Raw genomic sequence first — 13,998 nt, 5'->3', positions numbered from 1 at the left:
GAATTGCTAGTAGTTAGATTTGAACTGTAAGTAATTTCGAATAATTCGCGTTTCAGGCAAACGTATTAAAAAATCTCGAAAATGCGATGGTCGTATGTGATGTTCCATATTACGTCAGGTTATAATACTATCACTGACTTTTCACGTCGCGAGCTTCATAGAAATTAAATTTCAGTAGGATTCAACGGGACAGCGCGGCGAAAGAGGACAGAGTATCTTTTTTACCGTGATGATGTACTTTTTTTTATCAAATGGTTTTATATCATTTTATATTCCGGCGGTTGCTAAGTTATAACACGCAGAAACGGTCTTGGCTGCGAGCAGTGATCGTCACGCTGTCATAGGAAATTAAACGGCGCGCTGACGTACGGTCGACGTGCTTTTCCGTCGCGAAAACGATCAAAATTACAATTATCTCAAATAAAGGAGACATGCGCTTCATACGTACTAAAAAGTTTCCAGCCGAAGCGCGCGGCGAGTTGAGATTACCTTTTTTCCCCGCAATTAAAGTGATGTACATACTCTAACAGTCGGGTATGCTATATTATAAAGTTTTTTACGTCACGTCATTTTCGTGACAAGGATATTTAATTGACTCGGTTGTCAGGCTGATATTCTTATCTGTCATTAAACAACGTGAATTATCAGTATTAAAATATGTTTTACAAAGATATTTACAGAGACAGATGTAATACTTTTTTGGCGAACAGTTATTACATGTACCAAAATCTGGATACGATGCAGTCGGTTATGGCCAGCCAGTAAATGTTAAAGCATTTATGATGTTCAGTGTGCAATACTTCCATGTTTCCTCTCTCTCGCGCTGTGACTTGAGGGTAGAAAAGAACAGAGACGAGGCGAGTAGGCTCGATGTATAATATAATTCGGGCATGCTTAGGTTCCACCCCAGGGACCAACTAGCGACCGAGATTGTCGGAACCAACTGACCGTTTCCCTCCCGCGGGGCCATTTCCATCGCGTTTTACCCTCGTTCCAAAGCCTGGTTATTACTGATCTTACATAATGCGGCGTTTGTATTTTCTAAAGACCATTTATACGGGGTGCCATTGCGAGAAAAATTAACTGTCAGTAACAAGTGCACCTTATTTGTACAGATTTCAGCAGAATGTATAATATATTTAACAGGAAAATATCAGACAACAACAATAAAATAAATAGTACTAGTTTTACGCTTCCTCCCTTCTTCCTGTAGAATCTCCACGTGTAGGGTTTCCCTCTCCTCCGCCCGCTTATCCCATTCTTATCTAATCTTATCTAGGGATTGACAATAATTGATTGTGCCGCAGGGAGTATTTTATATGGGTTAATATAGGGCGTGCGTTATCTGTTTAGCTATACCCATCTTCTCGAAATTTATCCCCTTGTCATTTCTCGACATCCCACTTTATCCGCGATATGCGGGCTTAATATAACGCCGCCATTTGACTCACGCTTCAAATCGCTCATAAAATGTGAGAAAATTTGGAAGGATTATCAATTTAGGTTCCAAGATGAAATTATAATAGGTATGCGGCGTACGGTGTTTTTGATGCCATTGGGTGTTATCGAACCGTTCGTTCGCCGCGATCCATTTATCAAGTTGATGGGCTCGATTCGAATTTGCGGGTGATTGGTTGCGCCGCGTGCGTGTGAAATAGCTTTAATAGTGAAGATACGCTCGAATGGTCTATTGACCAGTTCGGAAAGATCTCCGTGAAGCGACGTACGCGTCAATAGCTTCGCGCTCGAAGGCCGTTATTAAAATCTGATTCGTCAGATTAACCGACAGTTTCGTTCCCAATGTTTAATTTCCTGTTTCGCAAATAATGTAATCATGGTATGAACGCGGTTTCCAATCTGTCGGAAGATAATTTGAAGATTTTAAAAAATTCGAAAAATATAAAAAATTCAAAAAAAGAAACAGAATTATGGGGAATTTTTACGGCCAAATCCGGACGAAAATATGTCGTTCAGCGGATGCACATAAAACGTCGACAGTAAACCCACAGTATTACACGGTAAAGGATTCGGTAAAACCAGAGTCGAACGTGCGGAAAACCTATAGAATCTTTTTGCCGAACCGCCGCTCGTTAAGCTCTCTTGAAAACGAATAAAAATTACGCCCGCGGATCTCTAAATTCCTTCTGCCGGCAAAAAGCAAAACCGCACGGCCGGTCTTTTTACGCTCTCACCACATTTATATCATTACGCGGTATTATCTGACGTCGCATAATTTGTTAACAAATGGCAGCGATGACTTCAACGTAGTGAAAGGACGGAACTTGCTGCATCGCGCGGAACGCGACCGGCATTTCGTCACGAAAAACTAATAACTGCGGAATTTTATATTTTTTTTTATTTACGTTTCATCAATCTCGCGTTGATTACCGCCCTTTGGAACACTGAAAATTAACGCTCTTGTTAAATTAACTTGTACATTTTTCTCTCCACTGTTACCGTATCATGTTTCGATGACGGATTTCTCCGGCCAACTGAAATCGATTTTCTCTCGGAAAAAATACTGGGGTAGCTTCCACGTAGCTTCGAGCGAAGATCATTGAACGTTCAAAGTCCCGAATGCCGATGTACCAGTCACGGCCCGAAGATTTTCAATTACGAGCCTTTCGGTGGGCACAGCCGGTACCCCCAGTGCACGGTTGGAGGTGGGAAGGTGGTGTGGTGCACGGGGATGCCCGGTCTGTCCGAAGTTGGGGGTTGGGTCGGACGTTGGACGTGGAAGAGGGCGGTTTTGAGAGGGTATGGGTCCGGCGTAGAGACAATAGTAGGCGGACAAAAGCATGATATACGGCGACCCCGGAGCAGTGGTATTAAAATCATATTTTTAAGCTCTCCATCCCGCCGCGCGCGCGCGAGTGCCATGAGAGCCGTGCCACCGTGTTCACCCCCAACCTCCGGGTGCGGCCCATCTCTTTTCGACCGCCAACCCTATCCCGCAATCCACGCTGGACCGCGAAATGGCGGAGGACGGGCTCTGTGTCTTTGCGGCGCCGCCGGATTTAATTGGATTCGCCGGCGGTAATTAATGCACCCGCTATCGACTAAGACGGACTGTACCGATTTACTTTTCAATATTACCCTTCTCCGCGACCCTCCGACCGGAGACTTCCGGAATTATTCGAAGAGAAGATCTATCGCCCAGCTCCGAGCCCCGTGTGTTCTTACCATGGTGGTATAAATAGCTTTCTTTGCCTACCCCGTTGCATTTCACGATTAAATTTCAATGAACGAAGGACTTCGTATAAATTATGTTTTCATGAAATTTTTGCATCTCAACATTTTTATTTTCTCTGCAACTTTTACGTGTTGATGAGAATATCTCCGACTTGTGCGTTCGAACGTTAATTTCACGTTAGCTTGTGAATTACTCGGCTCCTGAAACTTGCGATAACAGCCGAGCTATTGTTGATGATATCCAGTTTCGTGATGTTTTTATGAATTTATATTCATTGCCGAGAGGCTATGGAAAAAATGATCCGATGCTCTCGAGGTGCGCTTACTCCCGCGTACGTTCCGGGTGCACTTCATTAAAACTTTTAAATTTCGCTTCGTTCTCATCGCTTGTAGTGTAACTCACGAAAACGGAGGGGTTGCTTGTACGTCTCGCGCCAGCACGAATTTGCTGGTCCCTTGAACGTCGTTACGTCAGTCGCGAGTCTCGCTGTAGTGCTTTTACATAGTTTCTCATTTAAGGGTTTCGCCCTTCTGCGTGTATTTCTTTCACGTACAGTACACATAACCGTGTGTGTGTGTGACTTGTGCCTCGTTATAAGGTCTATCGGCGGTTTATAATACCGCAGGTTGACGCGAAATAAAAATCAATTCGATTTCGTTCCTCCTTATTGCTACCATTCATGCAACGAAATATTTCCTATCGCACGGTGCCTTCAAATTAATTTTCTTTTTTCCCTTTCAGCATGTGTCGGGTACGAGGAAGCGTCTGTCTCATTATGTCCACTGTCGATTTCCTCCGTCGCAGCGCGGAATCGTCGCAAAACACAAGATGTGGACCAACGTCGCGCGCGATTACACAAATATTCGTAGATGGGCACCATTCTCCGGCTCCGCGCGTCGCAATTAAGGCTAATTGTTTTCTTATTAAGACTAACTGCGCGGGTCGCTTTATATGGCAGTCAATCTATATTTAGAGAGCGGGACGGTATTATTTCACTCGTGTTAATCTCCGAAGGATCCAAGGGCCGCGAGTCGACGTTATTAGGCCCCGGACGACGCGAGGAGTTTGGACGTCTAATCGACCCAGGAATAATGTCACCGGGAAGTTCGTCCCTCCGGCGGAGGTCTCTGTCTCTATCCTTCCTCGCTCTACCCCTATCTCTACGAGAGGGATATTCTAATCCGTCCCTTAGAGCACGGCGCTTCGCGGGATCCGAGGGAACAACGTATGTGCCTCCTGGTCTCCGTATTCGGCGCGCGAGGGTCGCGCGAGGGTAAGAGACCGGAGTGAGAACGGCACGACGAGCGAGGAGGTCGAGGGAACGATAATTCGGTTCACTCTGAGTCGATGGTTGAGCTCCGGGCGCGGTTGACTCGAGTCGAGCGACTGCGAGCCGTTCTGCTCCTCCTTGATATCGCTGTTAGATGGCGACTACCGAAACTCTGCACTAATCTCAATTTACGACACCGCGGCAAATCATACGTGCCGGCGGCTCCACTATTTCCACCCTTGCCCTCACTCTCGCGTTATTAGTCAGCGATCGGGAGAGCTGCTGCTTATATCGACTTTATTAATTAGGTAAGATTTAGTAAGAAGAAAGGGATGAAACTCACTGTCGACAAGACTGCCGAGAATGTTGTTGACATTGTTGAATGATTACGAGCGTACTTAACGACTATCCGCCGATAGGAGGAGTATAGAGGCCGCTGATTTATCAATTTATATCGTGTATTCCTTTGAAAGTTCCTGGCCGGCGAAGAGAGATTGCTTGGAATGTCGCCAGGCGAGCAGCCGTTCGTCCGGCTGGAAAGAGAAACTTGCGAGGTGGACTGGCAAGCCTTTGTGAGAGAAAGTGGCGAAAAAGAATGCACGGAGGTGGAATCGGGGGAGGAAGAGGGTGGTAGGACGGGATGAAACGAACTGAGATGACCAGGGAGAGTGGTAAGTGGCAGAAAGGGAAGAAGGAAGGAACGAAGAAAGGAAGGACGGACGGAAGGAAGGAAGGAAGGAAGGAAGATAGGTAGCAAGCCTGGGGCGAGGCGAAGACCACGAAATATCTGTCAATCGCAAGAGCGAGAAGGACCGTGCCAGCAAAGTCGATTTAACGCCCGTTAAGGAAGCAATTCCTTTAAGAAGGAACGGGCGACCCGGCAAGGACAACGTAACCCGGGATCCTTGACCCTTGCTGAGACTTACGATCTTCTGCGAGGAATCGCTTCCGTTTGCTATTATCGGCGGACGAATAGAACATCAATAACCAATTTCGTAAGACTAATATCGCGAAAATTAGTTCTCCCGCGCTCACCCCCTCGTGCTTCATCGTCCGTGAGCTTCGTTAAAAGATCGTAGATCTACTCTGCGGCGACGTTCATGGTTCTCTTAATGTCCATCCACAGGCGACGCGGACGATCGTGAATCTCTTTTTATCGTCGTGCGATAGTCGGCCGCTCACCCCCGCGCATCCCGTCATTTCCTTTCTTTTTTTACGTCCTGCAAATATACCGCCACGTTGCCGATGTGCCGGAGCGACGTGGCAAACTTTAACTGATATTCTTTGAAGGACTCTCGACGAGGGATGCGACATTTGAAGCTTAAATTATTATGCAGTGTCTTCTGGCGAGGGAGAGAACTAGAGAAAAAGAGATAATATAATTCTTCAAGTTTCTTCTTTGGAATTTTCGTGTAGAATATCGCCAACACCCTCCACACGTGTGTATTTAACTACGTAATCGCGTGAACTTTCACAGGGAGGAAGAGACTCACGTTGTCGAGGACATCCACGAGCACTCGGCCATGGCTCGGGGATACGCGCGAGAGACGCACGATCGTGTCGAATGCAAATTTCACGAGTTTTTCCAATGGCGTTGATGAATAAGAAATCGTGAGGTCGTTCGCTGTATGCCGTAACGAAATGGAGTACGGAAGTAGAGTGGCGTAAAGACCTCGTTGGAAACTGAGTTTCATCAAGCACACTGGCCCCTTTTTTTCCAACCCCACCACCCTTCCCGCGCCTGCCGTCTCGTCGCAATCTCAGTTCCTTTATATATTCGCTCTTATCAGAAGGTTGTAGGGAAAGGGCGATACACGAGGGCCCGAAACGGAATTTTGCCTTCCAAAGTTGACGGCGGAAGTACTCGTTACGTACTCGCTGCACATTATTCCACCTGCTCTTTCGTGCGCACGTCCTGCCGTATCTGTTACACGTCTTCACATTTTCTTTCGCACTCCTGCGTTACCCCTTTGTTACCTCCGGTAGCGATCATCCGCTAAGAAGTCGAGTGGCTAAGCGTCAATCCCTCGAAAACTGCATTTTGTCCATTTATATTATCTGACTGTCACCAATTTGGAATTAATGTTATTTAGTAAATAAAAAATGTTCAACGAAGCACAAACATGTAATAAAATAAGTGAATGATGATTATGATTGATGTATGGAGTTGTTTAATATTTTTTTTATTTGCATGTTCAAACTGTCGCGTTACTGACTGTTACACTTTTGCTAAAAAATTGAATTGTTATATCTATAGACGAATTGACGAATGATGATTGACATGTTGACGATAAATGCTAATAATATTTATAAATATTTTTCTTTTCTCTCATGACATATAAATGTTATTTCTAAAAACAGGAAATTTAATAAACGAAAACGAAGTGCAAATGGATCAGTCACCAGGTTTGGGAACAAAATCTAAGCGATTTTAAAAATGTCAGTTATATGTCATTATGTCAAATAAATTTATGGTAGAACAAGCAATAAAGATTTTAAAAATGTAGTTGACACAATAAATAAAGATAAAGTCAAATTGAAACATCTCTCAAATTACTCTAGTTCTGAAATTGTGTCGTGATTAATCGTGATCGTCTCTCTGTAAGTTTATATTTATTCATTTACAAATATTACATCTTTGATATACCTCAATGTAAACGTTAATAATTCAAATTCATTAAACATTAAAATGGAGTGATTGCAAGTTCGTGCGCTACCATTTTCAATATTGAATTACGTAATAAATTGAAGACCTCGTTAAAATTTCTATTTCATTTTTAGCTCGCAATTACGCGACTCGGCGTTCACAAAGACTCCCTGAACGCAGAAAAGCAAGATAGAATTCGCGATTTATGACTCGTTGCACAAAGATTATGAAAGAAGATGAAGAGAGGAACAAGATGTATCGCTCAAACCATTAATCTGTCCGATCCGAAAACCTGTGTAAGACCAACGGTTCAGAGACTCGTTAGCGCGGATAAGGATTCTCGTACCGATACTAATCGCGCAAGTAATTACTGTGCACCGAGACCAGTGACGATTAAAGTTTGCACACGGCAGGACACGCAAAGAAAATGCCCGCCGAAGGTAGGGAATGATTGTTGCAATCTTCAAACGTTTACGCACGGCTATAAAATTTCAGATAAGCTTTATCCGTATAGCAATTTAGTTGTATAACAATATATCACAAAAAGTGTCCACATTTAAAAGCTGAAAATACAGAGATTCCATCGTTAATACTACTATTTTATGCTCGTGTAAAAGTTAAGTACATACCGTTAAGTTAAGCACATATCAATGTTAAATTTTTGACTCGATATTGGATGGAAAGTACATCCGGTATATACTTGTCACGAGCCCTTCGACGTGAATCGCGCGGCATCCAATTTTGCGTTAAATCATGTGGCTTGTCGCTGCGTCGAGCGTTCACTTGCCCTCGTGCGATATTGACACGCCATGTAGCGAGATGATGGTGTTCGAGCACCTGTACGGAATTGGTTAGTCGATACGTAGTTGCGTTTACCTGGAATTAGCTCGACAGTCGGTGTACACTGCTACAGCGACATCGATGGGTCTCTAATGGAGGAGGACAGTCCGAGTCCTCGTGATTGTTAGGGACATCATCCACGTAGGGCCTTGGAACGAGGGGTCAAGCACGATGGCGTATAGAACGAAGGATGTATTTGCGCTCGTAATTGACAATTTGGCATTGCAGCTATGCGCACTAATTTATTTCAAAGGAAACTTGATAATTACGATGCCAAAGGTGCTGAATCACTAAATGGCCAAGAAAATAACGAAAAGATTCGTTAATTCCTTGCTCTTCAATAAAATATATGAAAACGTAAATTAAGTGGCATTCGGCTAAATTAATTATTGTTTCTATTCACGCAGCTCTGTGATTGTCCCGCGCAGCTGCCACCCCTCTCGAGCGGCGAAAAACTTTGCAGACTCGTGATGTTTCTAATGAAAGGCGCTATCTGTACCGGTCTTATTTATTGGACCTGCTCGGAAGGATTCTGGGGCGACAGTACTAAAACGGAAGATCTGTATTATAGAATGATGAGGTCGATTGCGCATGCTATAGATGGCCGACCACCAGATGCCAGTGACGTGAGTATGAATCTGTCAATGTGAATATATAAACATCACATGAAAATGTCAAGTTACATTTAACGCCGCATGGTTTTCTAAATTTCTGTCGTCCACGGACTCCTCTCACTGACACACTGTCGTCTTTACAAGTGCAGCTGCCGCATCTGGACCGAATGAAATACTCGGCGTTGCAGGTGTACAATCGCATGGTGGTGCGATGTATGGATATCATCGTCAGTGTGCCGCTGGAGATGCATCGGAAGCTGCGAACTATCCTATTCCCGTGCGACTCGGCTGAGAAAACGACGTCGACACGTCTCGACTAGGAATTGTGTCGGTATTTGAAGCGTTATCGTATGGGTATATCAGGTAATATGGCACCCACCCCCGCGAAGCTTTCTACAGCTTTTCGTAAATCTAATCACGCGAGATTTAAGCGGAACGGCTACGGCATCGGATCCCTCGGAATTGACGGCGACGTTAACGCAAATAAACGTGCTTCATTTCCCGAAGAAACATTCGCGCGCGGATTGTCGAGGGTACACGCGAGACTTCTCTTTTTTATTTCCGCGCACGCGGTATGCTCGCGGTAACCACGAGGTGTCTGAGGCGGGATTAAAATTCCGCGCGGCATCTTTTCCATTTTCCTCCGCAACGCTCAAGGGCACGCGAGGGAGCTCGCAAGGCGTGCATCCCAAGCAATTTTTATGGCCCTCCTCCGCCTGACTATTGTCGTGAAATCTTAGATACAAGGAGACTTGGATGCTTAAAAATTGGAGGAAAAAACTCTACTTTCGTTACGTGTCTTTACGACTCTTTCCGCTACGGTGCTTTTAGATGCTAGAAATTTTTGAACATCTTATATAAATTATATATTTAAATGCGTATGCGCGTGTGATTCGAGAGAAATATTTTCCAGATCAAATTCGCGTAGTGAAATCGATACACGGAGCAGACGAGAGCTAACTAGGGTGAAATTTAAGAGCAGGACCAAGTTTCGCCGAGCGCAGCGCGGAATATCTCGAAGCCGTCGCTCCGAGTGACTTCTCGTGCGGGCGCGAGTATTCCTTTTTCGTCGAACGGGAAGGAAGTTTCGGTCCCATTTTTCAAGCGCGTCTATCCTTTTTGCGGCACGTGAGCGTCGTTTGTCAAGGTTCCTATTTTACTTTATAAGCGTGCTCTTCTCTCCCGAGTGCACGGTCGTTGCGCGGAGAAGTAGTAATACGGTGGCGTTTCTCGCCTTCTTGGGGGTGGCGCGAATAAACGAGCGGGAATCACTTGAATACTTTGGTGTTCAGACAATTAAACAGTTTATTTCAGATCAAAACATGGTGTAGTATATACATACGGCTTAAACGATAAACGATATGGATCTGATATGAAATCGCCTATACAGTGAACGTGAGGTTCCGCTTGCGGCTGTCGATCGATTTACATGGACTCGGTGTGTCGCGTCGTTACGTACAGCTGATTATGTACAGTCATTTTACTCGCTACTACATGTTACTTCCTCTTCGTACATGCTCTCCTTATTCTCCTCGCCTCGCGCGCGGTTGTTGAATCGCGCCGAGAACGGTTACTTCCGGTGCCTACTTTTGGCGATTTTCCTCGCACGCTTCCTCGCTAAATAAGAGATCCTTACACATGACAAGATTAATATCCCCGATATTTTTCTCGCTTTACAAAATGAATATGTGGCCAGTAGTATTTCTTCGTCTTATTCTAACTCTCGGCCCGCGTTAATGCGTCGTCTTCGACATTATTCATTCTTCAACAAGTTCTCGTGGACGTGAAAGATACGTGTCGCTGAATCGACCGCTGCCGATTCTTTCACGATCATCCAGAAGTATAAAAAAATTGATAAAACAAGAAATCGCGTGGATAAAAATTTCATACATTGAGGATCAGATTAATTATCAGGTAGACTCAAAGATCTTTTTAAAAGGAAACATCATTGAGAAGAGATGTGAAGACTTGAAGTTTATTCGAGTTCATTCAATCTCTTTTCAATGGTGAAAGGCTCTGGAGAATCGTCAAAAAACCACAAAGCCGTGACGACACGGGGGTGTGAATTTGCGGGAGCTCGAAGAACGCGTTGTCGAGCACGGCAGTCCGCGTAAATGCGAAAACCACCTGGAGATTCTCGCGGATCGACAGGAACAATTTCAGCGTTCTTTCGGCGTTTCTTCATCTTGCCAATGAACAATCCAACAGGGAAAGGGGGAGGGGGGAGGGTGAGTGCCCGACAACGTGGCCGTTCTGTCGCTCATTTCGGAAACTCGGACGTGGGCCAACTTATCGTTAGACTTTCCCGTGATAATATGTACAGCGATACATTAGCTAACGAGCAACCATCGTACTGGATCATTATCTTTTTATACATCGAAACAGACACACTCGATTGATTCGACATTATTTATACGTTTCGTATGCCGAAGAGATTCCCGTGTCGCGACGCGACACTCGTTACTCATTTTCCTCCTGTCCGTCGCAACGATCTCCCTTTTTTTACACATTATGAGTCTATCGATCATTCGAAGCGAGCGAACTTTCCACGAGCAAAATTCGCGTTACGCCGTTCCATTAGGGATACGCTTTTTGCCGATTCGTTAGCTCCATTCTCGCCGCAGAAGTTTCACCACTTCGTCGCGAAGTGCCACGTGGAAGACCAGTTTTTGCGAAGCTTGCAAAGTGAAAGCTTTCTTCGCGCGAGCATAGAAATTCGTTTGCGGACGCCACGTATATCGTGCCTCCTCGCGATTCTCTTCCTACCTTCTTCTCTCTCTCTCTCTCTCTCTCTCTTCCTCCTCTTGTCGCGAATTGAACGAAATCGCGCGTAACGATTTAATAAAGAACTCATTAAACTATGTATATATTTACACACACGCGCGCACGCACACACATCCGGATGAAGATCACCCCATGGAATTCTGAGAATGTTGAGTCTCGGCCTTGTGTGAGTTGTTCGACGTTCGCGGGAATACGGTGAAACTCATATCTCGGTAGCGGTAGAAAAATTTATAAATGCTCTATCACAATTACACCAATAGAGTGATGTCTCGCCTGGTCTCGGTCTCGATAAGTAGTCGTTTCGCTTTGTACGTTATATATAATATATATACGCGACGTGCTCATCCCTTTAGAATGGCAGGGGGGAGTTGCATGATTTTTCTCGCCGCTCGTATAATATTTAATTATCTATTTAATTATTCATTCGCGATCGCACGACGCGTTACGCAGAGAGAAAGTACGATCGATACGATCTAGAGATCTAACGTGTGCGTTTGGTGATTAGTGATTTCTTTGAAATTTCTTCGTCTCGGAAATTTAATAACGTCAACGCCGTCCGCGCGTTGCGTACGAAAGTTGTGCCCAAGAATATCGAATTCGGGGTTTAAGGATATCGATACCTCGCGGTGCTCCGTTTCTCTCCCCCTCGCCTCCTGATTTTATCGCGATATCGGGGCCGATCGTTCAACCTTAAAACCGCATTTCACGCCTTCAAACTACACGCCAAAGTGGCATCGAGCATTCCCTTTCTTCCTTTCATTCCGCGGTTCCCTCCTCCCCGTACGCGCCCTCGACTCGGTATATATTCGCGCAGTTCCTCCATTCGTCTTCATTCGAGCCATCGGAAAAGGGGTTCGTTCGAGAGCCTTTTATCTTTTCTCGTGTTTCACGGCCTGATGCTTCCGGGCCAGCGTCTCGTTGGTGGGATTTATTTAGACGCCGCGAGATGTGCTAGTAAGTAGATATACAAATAAAAAAAATGAATGATAAGCAGACGAGAAAAAGAGAATCCGGAAAGAGTCCCATGGAGCAGAAAAATATGAAAAAGAAAAAGAAGTGCAACCGGACAAAACCTAAATTGGATATGCTGGATGAAATGAAAATTTATTACGTCTGCCGTAAACATTTATGTAATCACAGATGTTTCGACGTGATCTTCGAATGATTCCGAGATGGAAAAGTCGCTTCCCGAAAATGCACTTTCAATTCGACGTTAAACCCAAGCACCTTTCACGAGCTGCACTTGCTCGTTTCTTCTATTTCCCTACAATCTTTTCGAGTTCTTTTATAGATCTTTCCGATTTTTTTCTTTTCATAGCTGCTGTTCTTTTTGCTGTAACGAAGAGGAGCGAACTCGCGGGAGAAATATTCGAGAAGACACCGTCGAAGATCATCTCGGTACGGGACAAAAAGAGGGCAGAGACGGTTAAGTCGACGACCGAAAACAGAATGTCGAAACTTCGCAATACCTTCCGCGGGCGGAGAAACTTCGGCCAAGTTTTCGGCTAACTTCCCCGCATACTTCCGACGGCTTCCCCGTTCCCGAAGGAGAACTGCCGCGGTAATCGTATTTCCGAAACAATCGCGACGCGGACGATGTCCTCCTGATCCCGTGGACCATTTCACGAGAAATCGCGCCGCCTCGGATCGGCTATCAAGATCCGGAGACTTGCGTGAAACCGATCGCGCATGAGTTCGTCTTCGATCCTGATCTCCGATGCGTTCTTCAGTCTCCTCCGTCGATCGAATCATCCGCCAACATCCTTTCACCGAACGAGTCGATCGCGCCGGATCGTTAATCGCAAGAACGCACTATAGAGCTAACAGACGATTGTCGCGAGACGACGGACAAGGCTGCGCTGCCTGGACGAGACCTGAAAATCGCTTCTGGACGCTCGAGCACTCTCGAGTGCCCTCGAGTGCGCCTTCGAGCTCGCCTGTCGCCGAGATCATCGCGCGGCACTCTCGCGCGACACATCGCGCATCCTCTGATACGCCACCAGGGTAGACGATGCGGATGACGATGGCGATGACGTCACGTCATCAGTGGACAAGTCGAGCTTCTAGACGCAGCTCTCCGGCAGCCTGTTCGCCATCAGTCTTCGTTTGATCGCCTCACCATCCAGGCACTCGCCAGCCACGACGACGCCCTGACCGCCACCCACGACGACACCCTGAGCACTGCCGATCACGACACCCTGTCCGGCGCCCACCATCACCCCCGTAACCGGCATCCCCTGTAGACTCGGTATCGTGCTCCTTGACGGTAACCTCAGCTCCGTCGGCCGCCCCGTGAACTTGTGGCAGAGCTCGTCTATGCTCGGCGTAGGTCCGGGGGTGACCCAGTGTCCAGGGGGGTAGCCACCCGGGTAGCTCGGCGGGCTGACCTCCACGAGGTTACCCTCTGGAATACCGAAGCAGAAGGGAATCTTTAGCAGAGTGTGGACTCTCATGTACCAATTACAGAGCGGAAACGGAGAGCGGGGTGTGTATGTGAGAGGTAAGGCACGATTCTGTTAACCGTTCCGAAACGATCGCGATCGGAATGGTTGCCTCGTAAAATGTGTATCCGCGATCCGCGGTCTTTTCCGTCTGTCCCGTTCGAGGGTGGTACGTGCCGCCACAGTGCCTCACCCCTTCACCCAGGGTG

General features: G+C 46.0%; 2 protein-coding genes across 2 annotated transcripts in view; one reads left to right on the top strand and one right to left on the bottom strand.

Annotated features, from left to right (window-relative positions):
• The first annotated feature begins 2,313 nt into the window (after window positions 1–2,313).
• On the top strand, window positions 2,314–12,205 carry LOC113562973. The gene is made up of 2 exons (XM_026973865.1): window positions 2,314–7,550; window positions 8,358–12,205. Exons 1-2 carry the CDS (start codon window positions 7,347–7,349, stop codon window positions 8,598–8,600), a joined length of 447 nt encoding a protein of 148 aa, XP_026829666.1. The 5' UTR covers window positions 2,314–7,346; the 3' UTR covers window positions 8,601–12,205.
• Window positions 9,855–13,998, bottom strand: part of LOC105288222 (nephrin) — a 309,061-nt gene continuing 304,917 nt past the window's right edge. Inside the window, exon 14 of the mRNA XM_011354326.3 lies at window positions 9,855–13,752. Coding sequence (XP_011352628.1) covers window positions 13,412–13,752 — 341 coding nt within the window. The 3' untranslated portion in view covers window positions 9,855–13,411. The remainder of the gene's footprint in view (window positions 13,753–13,998) is intronic.

Source organism: Ooceraea biroi, chromosome 11 (genome assembly GCF_003672135.1).
Source record: "Ooceraea biroi isolate clonal line C1 chromosome 11, Obir_v5.4, whole genome shotgun sequence".
Lineage (NCBI taxonomy): Eukaryota > Metazoa > Arthropoda > Insecta > Hymenoptera > Formicidae > Ooceraea > Ooceraea biroi.
This window is presented reverse-complemented; position numbering and strand designations above follow the sequence as displayed.